The 19,308-nt window shown below is 45.3% G+C and overlaps 1 protein-coding gene across 2 annotated transcripts in view; it reads right to left on the bottom strand.

Moving 5' to 3' along the window:
• Positions 1 to 18,200, bottom strand: part of STOX2 (storkhead box 2) — a 119,567-nt gene extending 101,367 nt beyond the window's left edge. The window contains exon 1 of one of the 2 annotated variants that reach the window (XM_017854353.1): positions 16,596 to 18,200. In XM_017854353.1, coding sequence (XP_017709842.1) covers positions 16,596 to 16,761 — 166 coding nt within the window. In that variant the 5' untranslated portion in view covers positions 16,762 to 18,200. The remainder of the gene's footprint in view (positions 1 to 16,595) is intronic. The other variant, XM_017854354.1, reaches the window with a different exon arrangement.
• Between the last annotated feature and the right edge of the window lie 1,108 nt (positions 18,201 to 19,308).

Consider the following 19,308-nt stretch of genomic DNA (forward strand, 5'->3'; position numbering starts at 1 on the left):
TAAGAACACACATCCATTAGGATGGCTACTATCAAGGAAAAAAAAAAACAGAAAATAACAAGTGTTGTCAGGGATGTGGAGAAATTAGAACCTTTGTACACTGTTGGTGGGTATGCAAAATGGTGCAACCACTGTAAAAAATGGTTTGGTGGTTCCTCAAACTAAGTTAAACAGAATTGCCACGTGAGCCAGCAATGCTGCTTCTGGGTATGTACATAAAGGAACTGAAGGCAGGGACTTGCCAGTTCTTTGTACACCTGTGTGCACAGCAGCATTCTTCACAAGAGCAAAATAGTGGGAACTCAAATGTCCATCAACAGATGAATGAATAAACAAAACATGGTACATGTGGACAATGGAATACGATTCTGCCTTAACAAGAAGAAGATTCCAACACGCGCTACAACATGGATGAACGTTGGTGATATGCTAAGTGAAATAAACCAGTCACAAAAGGACAGATATTTTATGATTCTACTTAGATGAGGTGGAGTAATCAATTTCAGAGACAGACAGTAGAATGGTAGTTGCAGGGGATTTGGGTAGGGAGGACTGGGAGTTAGTGTGTAATAGGTACACAGTTTCGGTTCTGCAAGATGAAAACAGTTCCCAGGATACACCCTGATGCTGGCCTCACAACAATGTGAACATACTTAATACCACTGAACTGTACCCTTAAGAAGTTAAGACGTTAAGTTTTGTGCCGGGTGTCGTGGCTCACACCTGTAATTCCAGCACTTTGGGAGGCCGAGGTGGGTAGATCACAAGGTCAGGAGTTCAAGATCAGCCTGGCCAACATGGTGAAATCCCGCCTCTACTAAAAATACAAAAATTAGCCAGGCGTGGTGGTGGGCACCTGTCATCCCAGCTACTCGGAGGCTGAGGCAGAGAACTGCTTGAACCCGAGAGGTGGAGGCTGCAGTGAGCCGAGATCGTGCCACTGCACTCTAGCCCAGGCAACAGAGAGAGACTCTGTCTCAAAAAAAAAAAAAAAAAGATGGTATGTTTTTTTATCACAATTTGAAAAAGTAAGTTTAAAAAAATGCATGACTAAGAATGAATCTAAACAGTGAAAATAATATTTGCACCTTAGGAACAAACCATTCATCTTCTCAAAGCACCAGGGAATAGCAAATTTGTGGAAAGTCATCTAGCTCAGACCAATGCAATTTCTGTACATTTAATGTGCTGTATGTCATTAACCCTTTGCTTTAAAGAGGTAGTTTACTAGTCAAATCTCTCCCAGCATATCATTAGAAGGAGGAAGACAATAAGAAGTAGACATGCATATAATTAAGAAATTCTTATCTTAGGAAACTGAATACAAGTGAATTTGACCTTTTTCATATTATGAGTTTATCTTTTGGTGTCTTGATTCTAAATTTAAAAATACAGAGAAACTATAAATCATATTTTTAGTTAAAAGCTTACAACTTTGTGTTACATTTCTTCAGTATAGTACACACAGAATTTAAGTGTTAGCTAGTTAGCTAGCCATGAAACAGGGGTAAGTGTTAATAAAAGATATAATTTTTAACTATTATATACTGTTTAAAAGTAATACCGTGAATCATAAAGCTTTGTGACTGCTCTTAAATGTTCTAAAGATCTGGGGTTTCCTTTATCTGTATTATTTTAAATCTTATACATTCCAAGGATTATGTAGGTGCTAGATTTTGAAAGTCCTCCTACTAACAGAACTGAACGAAGCGTATGTTTTCATATTACCCACATTCACTGTGTTGCCATGGGTTACCGAACCCATCCTCCTGGACCACTGAAATGCAGGAGGAAATTGTTAACAGATTTTCTCAGAGTGACCCTCCTACAGGGAGTCACAAGGACGCTTTTTTTTGTTTTCCCCCAAATTGAAGATTTTTTAATATACATCTAATGTATTCTAAACCAGTTCACTGATTCTTATCAAAGATACAGTTGGTTCACCCAAATTTTAACCAACTATCCTTTTTAATCATATTCAACAACATTTCTAGTTTATTAATTTCTTTCTTGATTACCTTGAACTGAATTGTATCTTACACCATGCAAACCCATGGAACTTCTTCTTTGCCTCCAGTTCCGTCACTTTAAATTATTGTCTCAGGTACTGTCAAATTGTTCCATTATTTGGATCCTAGCCTACTGCTATCCTCAGAATAATGTTCAGTCGAACTCTTACAACAACAGATGGCAGAAATTAGACTGTGCTAAACCAAATGCTTCTTCAGCAATTTTCATAACCAAAAAAGTCAAGAAAATACAAGAGAAAAGGAGTAAGCAAAAGAAAATGATTTGCAAATGAATGAAATTACGTTTATGTTTGAGACTTCTTTTCATTTGAAGTTTCAAATTCTGTTGTGAGGTACCTTTGCACTAAATAAGTTAAGACCTAGGAGTTGTTCGATCCCAACTATCTCATCTTCTCCAAGAATCAGGGATGTTCACTGCATGATTGACAGCTCATGATAACACTAAGCCAATTAAGATGACTAAGGAGCTCACAAGCGCATTACAATGGCATTTGAAACCCACTCTAAGGTGCTAAAAAGAGGAAGAGGAAGAAATAGCAGCAGGGAAACACTCAGCAAATGCCCCAGCCCGCCCCTTGCCAGATCTTAGGAGGCTTTATTGTTCTTTGGGTAAGGCAAGATAATTCTCAGAAGAACCTCAGCTGGCTGAGAAGAGATTATTTTTAAATAACATACACAAATATTTAGGGTTAGACTTGTTAGAATATGCAAGGAGCCCTAAAATCTGCTCTCTCATTATGCACAGGCTTCTACAGTGGCGTCCACTTAGAGGAAGTGCAAGATGAACCACTGGGGGAATGAAATAATATTAAATACTTTATTTAAAAATAAGTAGGCTGGGTGTGGTGACTCACACCTGTAATCCCAGCACTTTGGGAGGCCAAGGCAGGCAGATCACTTGAGGTCAGGAGTTCAAGACCAGCCTGGCCAACATGGTGAAACCCCGTCTCTACTAAAAATACAAAAATTAGTCGGGAGTGGTGGCGGGCAGCTTTAATCCCGGCTATTCGGGAGGCTGAGGCAGGAGAATTGCTTGAACCCAGGAGGCGGAGGTTGCAGTGAGCCGAGATGGCGCCACTGCACTCCAGCCTGCGTGACAGAGCAAGACCCTGTCTCAAAATAAAATAAAATAAATAAAAATAAGAAGTTATTTTACTAACATTGAACACGATTAAAAGTATACAAATGAGTGTGTGTGTGTGTGTATGTGTGTGTGTGTGAAATCTCAGTTTTCTCAGATTTTTTACATTTGTGTTGCTAAAATAGTAATCGGTGGCATCCTTGCAGGATTGCTGTGAGGATTAAATAAGGTAACACACAGGTACCAACGTACCAAGTACATGCTCAATAAACAATGGTTTCCGCCCAGGTCCAGTGGCTCATGTCTATAATCCGAGCACGTTGGGAGGCCAAGGCAGGAGGACTCCTTGACCCCAGGAGTTTGAAACCAGCCTGGGTATCATGGCGAGACCCAGTCTAAAAAAAATTTAAAAATAGCCGGGTATGGTGGTACACAACTGTAGTCCCAGCTACCTGGGAGGCCGAGGTGGGAGAATTGCTTGATCCCAGGAGGTAGAGGTTGCAGTGAGCTATGATACTACCACTGCACTCCAGCCTGGGTGACAAAGTGAGACCATCTTAAAAAACAATCCCAATAACAACAATGGTTTCCTTTGTTAGGGGAAAGGGAATTGAGGGTAAAGAGGCTCCTTTTTCATACTGACATTTCAGGAGCACACCAGAACTCCACTGTCTTTGAGGAAGCATGCTCTCAGACTGTGCTTATGTCCCAGGCCTGAGCCACTGCTGAGCTTAACACACACCTCCCAGCGGGGCCTGACTCCACGACTGCAGAACCTTAAACCCCACCTCTAACAGGCCCACAGCACCAATCCCAGCCCGAGCACACTCCACCACGCTGCCTTGGAGAGGAAGCCTTGCACGCATATGGCTGCATCTCACAATGGAAACCTCCATTTCTGGCCCTTAGGCCAGGATGGTACACTACTATTTACTATGCCTCTGGCATCCCAAACAAACATTCTGTGTAACTCTCCGTGTGTTTAAATCACCCACATCAAGCAGGGTACACCATATGGAAAAACAAGATCTGCATGCTCCAGAAGCTATGCTTTGACTAAAGAAAGCCAATACTTGTGGAATGTTAAGTAGAAGAGGCTTTCCAAGTTCAATTAGTTGGGCATAACCAGAGAAAACAAGTTACTTAGTACCGTTTCCGTTTTTCTTTAGTTATTTTTCCCTTGATTTGAAGGAAGGGAAACGATGTGTTGCAAATGAGTAAGTAACATGGAAACTCAGGGCTAGATGCAGCAAAGGTGGACAGCTTTGAGCTCCCAGATCCTGGCTGGTGCAGAGGTTCACAGGAGGTGGGTGCAGAGGGAAAACCCATTCTGTTCCTCCAGCTCAGGCTGTCATCCCGGAGCCCCGGGCCTGGCTGCCAAACCATCTGCTTGTAGCAGATGAAAAATTCCCACATGTGAAAAGTGGACCTCCAATCCTAGCACCCTCCTTTATTTCCTATGCAACCCAGCGGCCATGCTGACCTGAGATTCCACTGGGCCCATCACTACTTTTATAAACTCACCAAAGGAGGAACATGCACTTGGTTGGCAGGAGAGAGCCTACTGGCTTTACTTTCAAAATCGGCCTTGAAAGATGTCCCTTCGTTTCACAGCTTTCCTCTCTCAATTGTGCTTCTGCGAGACTGGTTTTTATTGCATATGCAAACACATCAACACGCAGCTGAACTCGCAGCTCAGAAGGGGAGTTTTCTTCTTTACCTTCAACTGAAAAGTCTAAATAAGTATCTCAGAGTAAGCTATGTCTGATTATATGGGACACAATTTCCCTGATTTTAAGTAAAGCCAAGCTCTCTTAGAGTTATATTCCACGGGAACATTGGCCGCCGACTGCGCGGTGATTCTCTGCCATTTTCCCTTAGTGGAAGTTCAAGGACAAATGAGCCCACTTAGACAAATGAATAATTCCGTAGATTTCCTTAGCAGAGCACATACCAAAATCAGTAAGAAACGGAATATTTGATTTCTGATAAATGAGTACCAAATATTAGGCGAAGAATCTCATTTAAAGCTGCTTTTAACTCTGTGCGGTACTAGACAAGTTGCCCGCTGGTTCTCTTCTTCTGCATCCTCAGGTGTAAAACACTTAGAAACCAGTCAATCCTGTATAGTTATGTTCCAAAAGAAATAATCATATAGTAGCAAAGATGTACTAGGTTCTTACGGTGCATCAGGCACTATGCTAATTATTTTGATTGCATTTGCTCATTTAATCCACATAACAACTATAAATTAGATACTATTTTATCCTCATCTTAAAGATAAGAAAACAGAGGATAGACTGATAACATAGATTGTTAGGATTCCACAGCCAGCAAGTGGGTGCCAGCACCAATGTATGAATGCCTGATTTCAAAGCCCTAAATCACAGTGCTGCCTTACTGCATAAAGGCATTTGATGAACATAGACAGAAGCCACTCTCACAAATAAGGAAAAATCCACTTGACACTATTGCCATCTTCACTGTTCTGCTCTTTGGGACTTGTTCACTCTCTGGCTAAACAGTCTCTTTAAAAGCACTGTTAAAAAGTTATCCACATCTGCCCATTGTCTGCATTATAAACAGCCAGTTTGCAAATGTGGGGAAAATATGTCCAAATACTTCTTTCAGTTATTTGAAAACCAATGGAAATGAAAATCCAAATGAGTTCACTAGGTTAACAGAATGCCCCGTTCTAATCACAAGCTCTAGCATCTAATCTAAATGGAAGTTTTCTCTTAGACGTTTGGTGAATTCAGAAGACACTGTTTTATAATTTCACCAAAGATCCATGCCGGAATTCTTAAAAATCCTATGACCGAAGCTCGTACCTCTACAACCCGGTGGTTACAGCTAAACTACCCTAGTTTCCTTCAGTTTGCTCCTCCGGGCCCCTGTGAGTGGGTCAAGATTACTGATCCACCACAATCCCCCCGGTGGCTTCTTCGCATCAACCCCTGGGGCACCAAGCATGCCTAAGGTTAGAGAAAGACACGAAATACAGAGTCCACTGAAGCCACTGGAAATGCCAGCAAGACCATGTGTCGCCGTGTCTATACATTTAAACTGCTGTGTACCTGCTACCCATCTGGCACTCACTAGACACTGGGAGCACAAAACCAAGTCAGACCCAAGCCACGGCCTGAAAGCGTTTCCAGTCTAGATGGAGGGTGAGGCAAGAAAATGGCAGATGTGTCGGTTATTTCAGAGGTGTGTGCAAGAAGTGCTGCCAGAGCACGGAGAAGGAGCAGCTCAGTCACACTCCATCAGGTTTCCTCAAGGAACTAAGTTCTAAACACTAGGAGGAAGCAAATAGGAAGTAGAGGGAAGAGGGTGTTATTGGAAAGGGGAAAACAAAAGGGCTCTGGAAAGGTCACCATAGGAAGACGACATGGTTGCAAAGTAAAACTCAACTGTACTTTTTTGTGTAGCTTATGTGCAAGTCACTCTTTATGTCAATATTTTGAAGTGACAACGATTGAGATCCCGTTGTGATTCTATATATGTGTCTGATGCAATTCGCAGTTTTATACTGCAGAAACCAATGCTGGCTCTTAGAATATTAGGTTGGTGGAAAAGTCATTGCAGTCTTGGCCATTACTTTTAATGGCAAAATCAGTCATAGGGGTATCATGCTTCCATCGTACCAAGCTTGTTTCTAAGTGCTTTACACACATTAATTCACCCAAAGCCCAAATGGGTAAGTACCATTATTATTCCCATGTTGCAGGTAAGGAAGCTGAGGTCCTGAGAAAATCAGTAATTTCTCCAAGTTTACCTGGCTAGTGATGGTAACATTGAACTATGAAGCCAAGCCACGTGGTCCACATCTCTGCTCTAAATCATCAGCTACACAGCCTCTCAGGAAAAAGAACACAGTCAAATACACTGAGTAACTCAAGGATGCCAGGGAGGGCCGGAGACCCAGGCTTGAAGCATGCAGCCAGAGCCACTTCAATAAGCACACCTCTGCAGCCACCACCAAGCACGAACCTGCAGCTGGCACCACTAGCAAGGTCACATGGGGCACCGCCTTCCGGCTGCCACCTCCAGCCTCGGAATGCCATCATGCTACAAAACACCACATCCAGGGACTCTGTCTCACAGTCCCCATCATCTTACCTTACTAGCACCAGATTAGAAGTCATTAGAAGGGAATATTCAATGGGTGAAACCCAGGTCTCTGGCCCCTGCCCTCCATGTAAGGAAGGCCAGGAAAGTAACTACACAGCAATTTCAGCATCTTCACAGAGAATGCGGGCGCTGCCTTCTACCAAGGCTCAGAGGTGGCAGACTAGTGTCGTGCGGCTGCTGGAACTAGCACCGCACAATGGGTGGATTAAAGCAACAGAAATATGTGCCCTCCCAGCTCTGATGCTGGAAGTGGAAACCTCAGGTGTCAGCAGCATTGTTTCCTTCCTGGACCCTGAGGGTGAAGCAACCCCGTGCCTCTCTCCCAGCCTCTGGGGGTGGCTGGCGGGCCTGCGCCTTCCCTCATTTGTAGACACATCACTCCCACCTCTGCCTCTCTCGTCACATGGTATTCTCCCTGCATCTGTGTCTCTTTTCTTCTTCCTATAAGAACACCAGTCATATGGATTTCGGGCTCACCCTATTCCAGTACTGCTGCATCTTAACTCGGTTACAGCCACAGTGACCTGATTTCCAAATAAGGGCATATTCACAGGTACCAGGGGTTAGGACTTGAACCTATCTTTTGGGCAGACACATTCGACATGTAACAATGGGGAGTGACACAGACACTGAAAAGAGGTTCAGATACTGAGCAGCCAAAAAGGAAAAAAAAAGGACAACTACCCCATGCACCTCAGTCACTGTGGCGGCCTTCATTTTCTCTAACAACGAGACAATTTCAAAGCAAAAGTTGGATATCCCAAAAGCAATAAATGGCATGTTAGCTCTCCTAGGGGAACCAACCAGACAGGAATCTGTAGGGGTGAGAAGGCAGTGTTAATTGCAGAAGATGGCTCCTCCCTCTGAAACTATGGCCATCAGACGGATAAGGCCAGGCAATAGTCCTGCTACCCTTACTGCCCACAGGCATCTGCCAAATCTCTCTCTTTTATCTTCAAAAAGAGAAAACTTGGCCTGGAGGGGCCATCACGGATTAAAGTAGAAAGATAAATGGAGACTTTGACTGTGTGTATGAGTTACCTAAGCCATAATTTTTCAGCGGGATAGGTATATGACAGATGTTTGAAATATACATTATTTACATAGCTGGCCTAGTCTTTTGTGCTGCTACTTGCAGAGTTCTCTTTTCAGACCTGACTATAGATATCAAAAACATATCCCTTCTATCAACAATGCAATGGCTTCTGAATAAATGAGAACACTAATAAAACAAATCCAAGAATTAAAGGGCACTTTACTTTCAGGAACAGGAAAGTAGACAATCTCCAAGCAATCCTAACCTCGAGTTTCCAGGTTTCAGAAACCCAAGGAGAACTCTGAGTTAACAGAATCCAACTGAACCTCCTTCTGCTGGAAACAAATATTGGTCATCTGCTCCCCTCCAAGAAGGGGAACAGAAAGCACAGAAAGCCAAGCTATTCTCATGTTCACAACGAACACCGCCGCACAAATGACCTCCAACCTGTATGCCTTTATTGTTCTCCTGTACACCTGAAAGCCCTCTGTGGTTGGAATATCAAACCACTAGCCCAAAATGGAACTCATTCTCCACTCACTTTCTGCAGGTTCCTGGTCATTTACTGTATTCTTCCAACAACAAAATGTGTTGCACCTTTTTTATTTTATTTTATTTTAAGACAGGGTCTTCTTCTGCCACCCAGGCTGGAGTGCAGTGGCACAACCTCGGCTCACTGTGGCCTCAACCTCCCCAGGCTCAGGTGATCCTCCCGCTCAGCCTCTCGAGTAGCTGGGACTACAGGCACATGCCATCAAGTGTGGCTAATTTTTGTATCTTTTGTAGAGACGGGTTTTCACCATGTTCACCTTTATTTTCTCTCACCTCTGAAACCCAACCACGTACAAAGAACAGCCAGTTCCTTTGTTCTCCCAGATTCTCCCTTTCCTCTTCATAATCCTTTCCACCTTGTGCCATCCCTCCTCCTCCCTTGGCCTACTCAGGTTTTCCACTACATGGTGTGAGTACCACTCGGGCATATGGGTTCATTTCGGGTAGTATCTAGTTGAATATTTTTTACCGAAATAATTAAATGTCCATTTTAATAGGGATTAGGAAAAAATACAATTATCAAGGGAAACCCATAATTTCATAGAAAATGCAAAATTTTCTCTTTAATTCACTTAAATACAAAAGTAGATCAAGTTAAAGAGAAGTATTAAATAGGTAACAATGTAGGTGGTATGCGGACATATTTGTAAAATCTTGAGGGTGGTGTGCTAATAATGCCAAGCAGTGCTGGGACACACAGTTTTTTTGTTTGTTTGTTTTGCTCCCCCCACCCCCCTGACAAAGTCTTGCTCTGTCACTCAGGCTGGAGTACAGTGATATGATCTCGGCTTACTGCAACCTCCACCTCCAGGGTTCAAGGGATTATCCTGCCTCAGCCTCCTGAGTAGCTGGGATTACAGGCACACACCACCATGCCCAGCTAATTTTTGTATTCTTAGTAGAGACAGGGTTTCACCGTGTTGGCCAGGGTGGTCTCGAACTCATGACCCTGTGATCCGCCTGCTTTGGCCTCCCAAAGTGCTGGGATTATAGGCGCGAACCACTGCGCCCGGCCCAGGACATACTGTTCTGTGGTCGTTGTCTTACTGCTTGATCACCACATCAACCCCCAAACACCTCCCCTCTGGTCTCCCAGGCTGTAAACATTCAAAACATGCACCTACCCAGGAAGCCACTCTCTGACACCTCTTTTAAAAGGTTCCTTTCGTCATTTCTCTCCCCAAATCACAAACGTGTTACCTACCCCACAAACTCCGAATCCACCCCAATTTCAAGATCCCACACATTATTTCTAGTAATATCCCAGAGTTACAGTAAGACAAATTTCACACATCCATTTTCATTTCCAGCCTCATGTCTTAGTTTGTACCGCTTCCTCAACCTCCCCCAAATCCTTCTCCTTCTCCATCTCTTCAAATCAACCCACTTCTTCAAGACCCAAGTAAGTCCTCCCTCCAGGCAGCCTTTTCTTTTTTTTTTTTGAGACGGAGTCTCGCTCTGTCGCCCGGGCTGGAGTGCAGTGGCCGGACTACAGGCGCCCGCCACCGTGCCCGGCTAGTATTTTGTATTTTTTTTTAGTAGAGACGGGGTTTCACCATGTTAGCCAGGATGGTCTCGATCTCCTGACCTCATGATCCGCCCGTCTCGGCCTCCCAAAGTGCTGGGATTACAGGCTTGAGCCACCGCGCCCGGCCCCAGGCAGCCTTTTCTAAGCAACGTCCTTCTGGGAACTCCAGTTCCACTTGTAGCAACCGCATCAACCAACTCAACTTGACTCTTGATTGTATCCTATTATTTAGTACTTTCTAATCATCCACTATTAGCTTGCTGGTCCTGGTTCTACCAATCATAATGGAAGATCTTTTCAAAAGTAGGATCTTAGAATACATACTTGTAACTTCTGCAGTTACAAGAAGGTGACTCATATTAGGACTTCAAGACTTCATTCAACTTTCTAAGAAGTCATGTTTTAGTCACTCATCCCATACACATTTACTGTGTGCCTGATACATGCCAAGCTCTGTGGTTGCTGGCAAAATAGAGATGTGAATAAGGCAGGTACTATCAGTGAGGATTTCACCATCCAGACTGGAGACGCACACGGACTGTAAACTCGTGGTGCGGCACAATGTGACCGTGTTGATGTAATACAAGTACAAAACAAACGTCATGGGAGCAATTCACTCTGGAAAGGATCTGAGAGACGATGCAAGAGAAGGGGGCATAGGAGCTGGTTCTGGAAGGCTAAAGAGGATTCTATCAGAACTGTAAGGATGGAGGATGCATTCTGAGCAAAGTCACATAAACTACAACAGGTACACAAGGGTGACAGGCACTGCCACAGGTAAAGAGCTCCCAGAGCCCAGAGCGTGGGGTGAGGTGAACAAGGGGGAAAGAGAAGAAGAGGTGGAAAAAGTGAGGGAGGTTACACTGTGATATGCCCTGGTCTATGATTTCATCCACAGGCGTGATGGATGGGAACACTGGGAAGGGAGGCAACACGAGCAATTTTGCTTTAGGAGAGATTTTAAAATAACAAAACCAAAACAAAACCATCAAAGCCCTTGGGGGACATAAGGAGGATGATGGAACTGGAAGAGAGGTATGTTTGGAAGATAGTGTAACAGAACAGAAAAAGAGTTCAGCAACAGAGATGAAGAGAAAGAGACAGGTTTTAGAAATATTTAAGTGGGAGGAACAAATAGAATTTTCTGATTGACTGGTTGCGCATTCTGATGTTAAAAAAGACTAGCCCTTTCCTACTTCAGGAAAAGTTTACTCCCTACTTAAAAAATTACCCATGTCCTTTCTTTCTTGTGTTACTGTGGATAAGGTCAATTTGGAGTAGACTATATCTATACTCTCACCAACTAGAAGAACCTCTACTTTATACCTTATAGATTAGGCATCACACACTATAACTGATTTACAAAAGCATGTCCTAAATTCAAAAGTTAGCACAGTACCCACTGGCAAGGGTCCAAGCAGATTGTGCTTTTAGTTATAACCTGCATTCAGCCTAAGCAATCGTGTACCAAAGAGTATACCATTGTCTGAATTGTCCTAAGTCTCCGGGGTGTAGGGAATTTAAGGCCAGAATTGCTGTGGAGGTGCAGAAGTGCTAAGATTTTTATACAATATACTCATATTCCTTTCTTTCAAATAAAAACATCGGAAAGAATGTAAAAGATATTGAAATACCAAGAGACGTGACCTTTTGTAAGCCCACTCACGTTCTCCTGGGAAATAAAGAATAAAGTCATTCACCACTAAGTGTAATATTCCTCACTTCCACTCGCCTGATGAAAGGAGTCAACATAGGTAGTTTCAAATTAAAACACAGTTGGAGCGGCTAGGCTGAAAATGGATCTCCGCAAAGAGGGAAAGGGACGTGATGGGATGCTGTTTATTAAAACTTGCATATGATTGTAACTTACCAGGTCTTAATTTACTTCCTCCTCCCTCATTACTCTGGTCACCAGGGCGAGTCCTAAAATGCATACATTTCATGTAACATTTCAGGATGATAGGAAATAGGATTGTACGGCAAAATGAGCACTATTCGCACATACGGGAGGCACCTGACTCCGAAAAGTAGAAGAGGGCCGAGGTTTTGTGTAACGATTCATGTGTAAGTGCTCAGAAGTCTTGCACTTGCTCATTACAGAGCCACCGCGGAGCCGAATTCCGTAATGGCAGCACGGAAGTGGAGGACTCATTACAGATGGAGGGAGGTCATATTACTCGCCAGGGACACAGCTGGTTTGTGGCAGGCCCAGATTAGAACCTCCAGTGTCCATCCTCCACTCCCAGAAAACCCTCATGTCTCTTAAAATAACAGAACATAAGGAACTGGAACACACAGTCAAATGTGCCCCAGAATTAGTTTCTATAAAACAAAAACTAATAAACTAATCAAGGTGATGAGCTGGCCATTCTTCCCCAGCAGACAGAACTGCTTTCCAATTTCTTGCAATGTCAGTTTAGGGCTTTCGTTTTATCTTTCTTTTCAAAGGCTTTAAAATCACAGCATTAAAAACGCACACTTTACTTCTTAAAGATGTTATCAAAATGATAAGCATCAGACTAAAATGGGCCAGGACTTCGCTTTCTCATTCATAAACAAAGCTTTTAAGGATCATGTGCTGTAGAACCTGTATAATGAAAAAATTACTTTCCATGCTTGATCAATAAGAATGTCCCCCAAAGCTCTGATGGTATTATATACGGAATATAAAGAGGTGCCCATCCCCAGGGCTGGGGGAAGGGGTAGTGAAGGAAATGAAAAGTTAGCAGCATCATTCTTGTGAAGAGATTACAGTTCACATAATTCTAACAGAAAGCTCTAACAACTTCATCAACCAAAGGTTTGGGGCCTTGAAAATCATTTCACAGAGACAAATACACATGTTTTCATATATAAAGTACTAAGCATTTGTTATACAGATCTGCTTCTTTGTGGGGAGTTTTACTTTTATCTCTAGTTCATGAATATAGTAACTTCTAGTTTTAGAAAATGCACAAGAATGATCCCACATGCATTTGGTCCAATCCCTTTTCTTTTAAGATAATGCCATGCACTTTTATTATTCATCTTGATTTGAACAAAAGACAAGATCTTCCCCTTTCTGCCCAGAAACCACCACTGGGAAATTAATATTCAAGATGAACAATGAAGTCATCTCATGGCCTGTGAACTTATTGGTTGCTAGGAAGCTCATGAATTCTTAGGATTTCTTCAGATTTGGTAGCATGAGTTGGGAGTTTAAACAGTCACATAAGGCATAGTCTTCGAGACTTAAAGTTTCAGAATTCCCTAACTGTCCTTTTGCAAGACCTCTCTAGTTTATAGGTGCCCACTCTAACCTCTTGAGCTGAAGTGTAGTTTTTCCTGAAGGTATTGGAAAGCCCAAGGCTAAATGTCAAGCCTATTGCTATAAATCACATTTCACACTGGTAATTACTTATTCGTGGAGAAAAGACTGTTTGAAATGGTGCTGTCTCATTAGAAAGCTATTATAGAAGCCTACAATTTTGCTTGAAGCACCTACTGCGTGATATGGGACACTAGACCAAAAGGAAAATTATTAATATCTGTTTCTTGAAATTCCCAAGGCTCTCTCACGTCCTAAAGTTTAAAACTAAGTGATTGTTGCCCACAATTTTCAGGAATATGTGTTGAGGGAGGGGTTCTAAAAATAGTCTCTTAACTCAAGTTATTTTAAGTCATTTAGTACATCTCTGAAAGGCTTATCTTGTCCTTGGAACCCAAGTAATTTCCCCACAACAAAACCTTTTACTAAAATCAAGTATGAGGATACCAGTAGTAATTAAACCAAATGGCTGGACAAACAGAAAGAAGAAATATGAAAGGCCTCATGTGTTTCTGAGACTTCATTTTCTACTCAATATTTTATGTGACAAAGGTTCCATTTATATCCAAAGTCACTAACTTGATAAAAGTGGATCTCCTTTGCATTTCCTAAAAGGAGGAGAATGTCTTATAAACCACTTCCAAGTGTTTCAATATACCATCTATTTCTATCAACACTCACATTTTGAAAGGAGCCATATTTGTAAAGGAAATACATGAAGATACACATCCTTCCCAACCCAACCCCCAAGGAGTTGCACATGAGAAAGACTCCACCTACTCTCCCAATGTTCATTGTAGGTGTTTGTCTTCATGTTTACTATTTCCTCCCATAGCAGCAACACCTGCTTCTTATTCCATGTATCAACTAATACTTAAAATAAAGAAAAAACGATAAGCCTCCCTCCCTGGGCAAGAATCATATTATATGGAACCGTATAACCCCATGAGAATCCAGCAAGGCACTGTGCTCTTTGGGGGCACTCCAGAAAAATGCTGAATGAATGATAGAACTTTTCTTCCATCTTTTGGTCTTCAGATTTCTTAGCAGTAACCTAACACTGAATCTGAACAGAAAACTGCCAACCTGAAACAGGTTATCCTTCATTATCACCATAGGACCGTCTTACCATTTGCAGATCAAGAAATGAAATAAGAGAATCAAATACAATTAAAAGCTTTTCCTCAAGCCCTCAAAATGCCTCACAGCACCTGCAATAGCAGACAAGTTCTTTTGCAAAGAATGAAAATGTGATAACAAGGTAATGCCAAGATAGATTTAAAAAAAACAAAAACAAAAAACTGGCTCCCTGGAAATGTGCCTGAATCATGAAACAGAGTGCTGCAGGTTTGTTGGAGAAATAATGGCCACCAGCCCTCCTATAGCTTCACACTTGGTGTCAGGACAGGTTCCTTAGGAGGCGTAAGGGGAACTGTGAAGTGTGGAATGAAGACATTCAAACCCTAAGTACATGAAACCCAGGATTATCTGAACACTTAGGGCAGCCATGGGTTTATGTACATACATGTTTTGAGGTTAGGTTTGGATTTAGGTGTGTTTCAAAATTTACTGCCACAAGTCTGAAGAATATAGCAACCACAGCAGCGACTGAAATGACTGAAGTAGAAACTGTAGTTGTCACTTTCTTTACGAATTTGGCTTTTCACGAAAGGGAAAATCAAGGGAGCTTTATTGCCAAAATAGTACAACATCCTTATGTCGCCTGATTTTGCAATAAAAAAGATGGTTCTTTCATTTAGGCTTTACGTTCGTGGAAATGCGGTCGCAAGGCATTTTTGAAGCATGAGATGCTGACCCCAGTTAAAAAGGACTTGCTGTTTTAGGAGAAAGAGAGTAAAGCTAGACTCTAAGTACCAACCACAAGCTTAAAATGATCTTCCCAGTTAAGACAGGGCTCAGAGTGATTTGGTACAGTATGTGGTTTGAAAGAAAATCTCGGTTCTTCCATTACAGTGTGCTTAGAAGAAAATCAAAATTTTCTCTGAATGAAAATAAATAAAACCGATGCCTTACACATCATTACATACAAGTGGTTAACGAGAAGTAAGGAGAAGGCAACGGAAGCTTTCCAGGCTTTTCCTCCTTCAGCATTTCCCTCAAGAATTTCATCCCTGGGTTCCCAAATCAAACCAAAGCCATTCCGTTGTATTTCCAAAAACAGAACTGGCTCCTTCAGGAAGGCTCTTCGCAGCGCTGCATTTTCAGCGCAAATCTTTTCTGAAACCTCCTTTTCCATTTCCCGTTTTGTTTGTCCTTCCTGTCTGACATGCAAATACATGATACAGCCTCCATGCTTTCCATACAGCCTAATTCAAAGCAACATATGTTAAATCCACCCAGAATCATGTGAGCATTCAATCCGCATCCACACCATTACCCCCACAGAACGCATTCAGTGAGCTCCAACAGTTCTCTGCGTGCAAATCAGACGAGTCTGGGATGTGTGCAGGACTCTCCCCTGACTCAGCCCATCCAGAGCTGCGCATGGAACCTGTTCCTTTTGGAGAACAGGGGGCTGCTGGAAATACCCACTCAGATAACCGGCCACAACACAGGAGCCAGCAAGCCTGGCACTGCAGGCAACCCTGGGCGCAGGATCCTCCACAAAGCTCAAGGAGGCTGCAGCGCGGGGGCTTGCAGTCATTTATCTCCCTGCAGCCAAAACGCCCGGCTCGTCCCCCCTCCCTCGTTTTACCTAACTAATAGCTCTCCAACCCCATATTGAGAGGGCCTGCTGTGGATCTTGCGGAGGTACAAAATGGTGGATGGGAGCTAATTTTTTCCTGCTTTCCCCATAACTTATCGCATCCATCACTGCCCGTCCTCTCCTCCAAGACCCGGGCCGCGGCACACCGAGCACATCCCGCGGCCCCAGCGCGGGGGCAGAAACGCGGTCACCAACCAACCTGATGTCATGTAGCCCCGCGAAGCCTGGGGCGCGAAGGCCGCGGGGAAGCGCTTGTGCAGGCGGTAGTCCTTCTCGCTGCGGGACCTCATGCGGTCCGAGGCCCGGTCCGAGAAATCCGAGCTAGGCCAGGCTCGCCGCAAGGTTGTGCTCCGGGTCTTCTTCATGGTGGGGAGGGCGACCTGCCGCCCCGATCCTCGGGGCCTCAGCGCCGGGGCGCAGCGCGCTCCTTCATCCGTCTACGGCGGGCACGACCCGGGCGGACTCTGCGCACATTTTCCCAGCCCCTCCTCGTCGGCGTCTACACCGCCAGCGGCGGGTCCGGCCCTCCCCACGCCCCCCCACACCCCCACGGCGAAGGCTCCGATTTTACACACGTCCCACAATGCATTACACTTCATTTGCAATCCGCCCGGCTTATAGCTTCCAGATTCCTGGGGGGAAAGGCACGTTAGGAGGCTCCCCGGCCCGGAGGAGGCGGGGAGGGGGCAGGCGGGGTGGGGGCGCCGAGACTTGCAGCGTGAAGGCAATGGGAGCGCAGACAATGGCCCGATTCAGCGCAGGAGTGCTTGGCCAACCCGGAGCCACCGCACAAAAGACCCAAACAAATGAGGCAGCCGAGGCCTCCGAGGCTGACCCGGGATCAGGCGTGCGGGAGGCCGGAGGGGCGGCGGCAGACCCTCCGCGCCGGGCGGCTCAGCGCGAGGCGTGGGGATGACAGTGTCCGAGTCGTGTCCCCGCGGGCCTAACAGCCGCACAGCCCGCAGTCCCTGGCGCTGGCTGGCTCTGCCTCCGCTGCAGTCCCCGGGAGGCAGTCTTCATCACAGAGGCTCGAGCGAGGGGCGCGTGTGCACAGGATCCGAGCAGGCTCTGCAGACAGCAGCTGCGGCGGGCGGGCTCCTGCGGAATCCAGGAAGAGCCCGCGTCGTCCCCGCGACTGCAGCGCCTCGTCAATCTTCCCCTTGCCGAGGTTCCGGGCGCTGTGCGTGCGTGCGCGCGGGTGGGTGGCTGGGTGGGTGCGCCGACACGCATGTGCCCCCTACACATGCATGCTCCTACTTACTGGCCGAGGCGGCGACGGAGCCATGGCTGCCAAGGACGCCGAGCCTGCGATCGACCCCCGCGCGGTGGCAGCGCTGCTCGGGCGCGAGCGCGCGGACCGGCTATTGAAGGGCAGGAAGCAGGACAGCCGCCCAGTCTCATGCTAATCACCAGGCTGCCTTAAGTTAGAGCGTGGTTCCCATCAGGCTTCTCATTTTCATGTAAAACACCCGGCAGCGGTGCAGGGACCTTGGCTGCTGCCCCAGGCTGGAGCCAGCGCTTGGATATTTACATATTTTTAGGATGGTCCCTCCCCCTCTGAGAGAGACAGCGAGCCAGCCTTCGTGGGAAGTTGGAGATCTGCGGTGTCCTGCCTGGCCCACCTGCGCCAACCCCAAAGGAAGCTAAAGCCAGAGGGAGGGGGCGCCACGGCGAGCTCCCCCACAACCGCACACGCCGGGGCGCCAGGTCCACGCAGCCTGGAAGACGCAATGCAAGTGGCCTGCAGCGCTTCCTTTCTCCCTCTGGAGTCCCGGTGTAAGTCACCGCCAGCCGGCTACACTGCATTCAGGTCCACAGCTCTTTAGATGGCCCGGCTCTGCACAGCTGTTTCTGGTCCAACAACCAATCACTAAAGGACAACAATGCGCGCGGCGCGCGAGGGGAGGAGCGGCCAATGTGCCGCCCGGGCCGGGGCGATGGGCCAGGGACGCGGGCCCGGGACCCGGAGGTTACGCCGAGTTAAAGGCGCCCAGCCACGTTGCTGCTAATCCCGACCATGCTCTGCCACTGCCGTTCATTCAAAAACGGTTATCTCCTCGATTTGGGTTTCCAAAAATGCTTTGGTACAGTAAACAACGACAAAAATAAGCCTGATTTCCTTTTTCAGCGCTGCATTTTATTTGACTTGGTGCATTTTTTCATCTGTGACAATGCAACGTTCAAAATCATATTTATGCTGTTGTTTCATATTCACAGGTGCCAAGACGCAGACACAGGGATATTAAATCTTTATGGGGATATGCTTTTAACAGGCTGATATCGCAAAAACAAGCCAGTGGATTCTAGCTGCTTAGGATTCAGGAACTTCTAACACAATCTGTGCTATTCCAAGGCTTGAATTCTTTGAGGGGGGTAGCAAGGATCTTGAAGAACCAGGCAGAGCAGGATGGCGTTAAGCCACAGGCATTATAAAATCTAGAATTAGAGCTCCCCTCATTCAGATCTCAAGACCGCCTTCTATAACCTGTGGCCACTGTACTACCTCTTCGGATACCCAGGATAAATAAAGAAGTAATCACTAAGTAGCCTACGGAATTTATATTTACATAATCAAAATGTATTACTAGGCCGGGCGTGGTGGCTCACGCCTGTAATCCCAGCACTTTGGGAGGCCGAGGCGGTTGGATCACGAGGTCAGGAGATCAAGACTATCCTGGCTAACATGGTGAAACCCCGTCTCTACTAAATATACAAAAAATTAGCCAGGCGTAGTAGCGGGCCCCTGTAGTCCCAGCTACTCGGGAGGCTGAGCCAGGAGAATGGAGTAAACCCGGGAGGCGGAGCTTGCAGTGAGCTGAGATCCAGCCACTGCACTCCAGCCTGGGCGACAGAGCAAGACTCCGTCCCCCCCGCCCAAAAAAATAAATGGATTACTAACTGTCAACCAATTC

Source organism: Rhinopithecus bieti, unplaced genomic scaffold, assembly GCF_001698545.2.
Source record: "Rhinopithecus bieti isolate Rb0 unplaced genomic scaffold, ASM169854v2 scaffold_38004, whole genome shotgun sequence".
Lineage (NCBI taxonomy): Eukaryota > Metazoa > Chordata > Mammalia > Primates > Cercopithecidae > Rhinopithecus > Rhinopithecus bieti.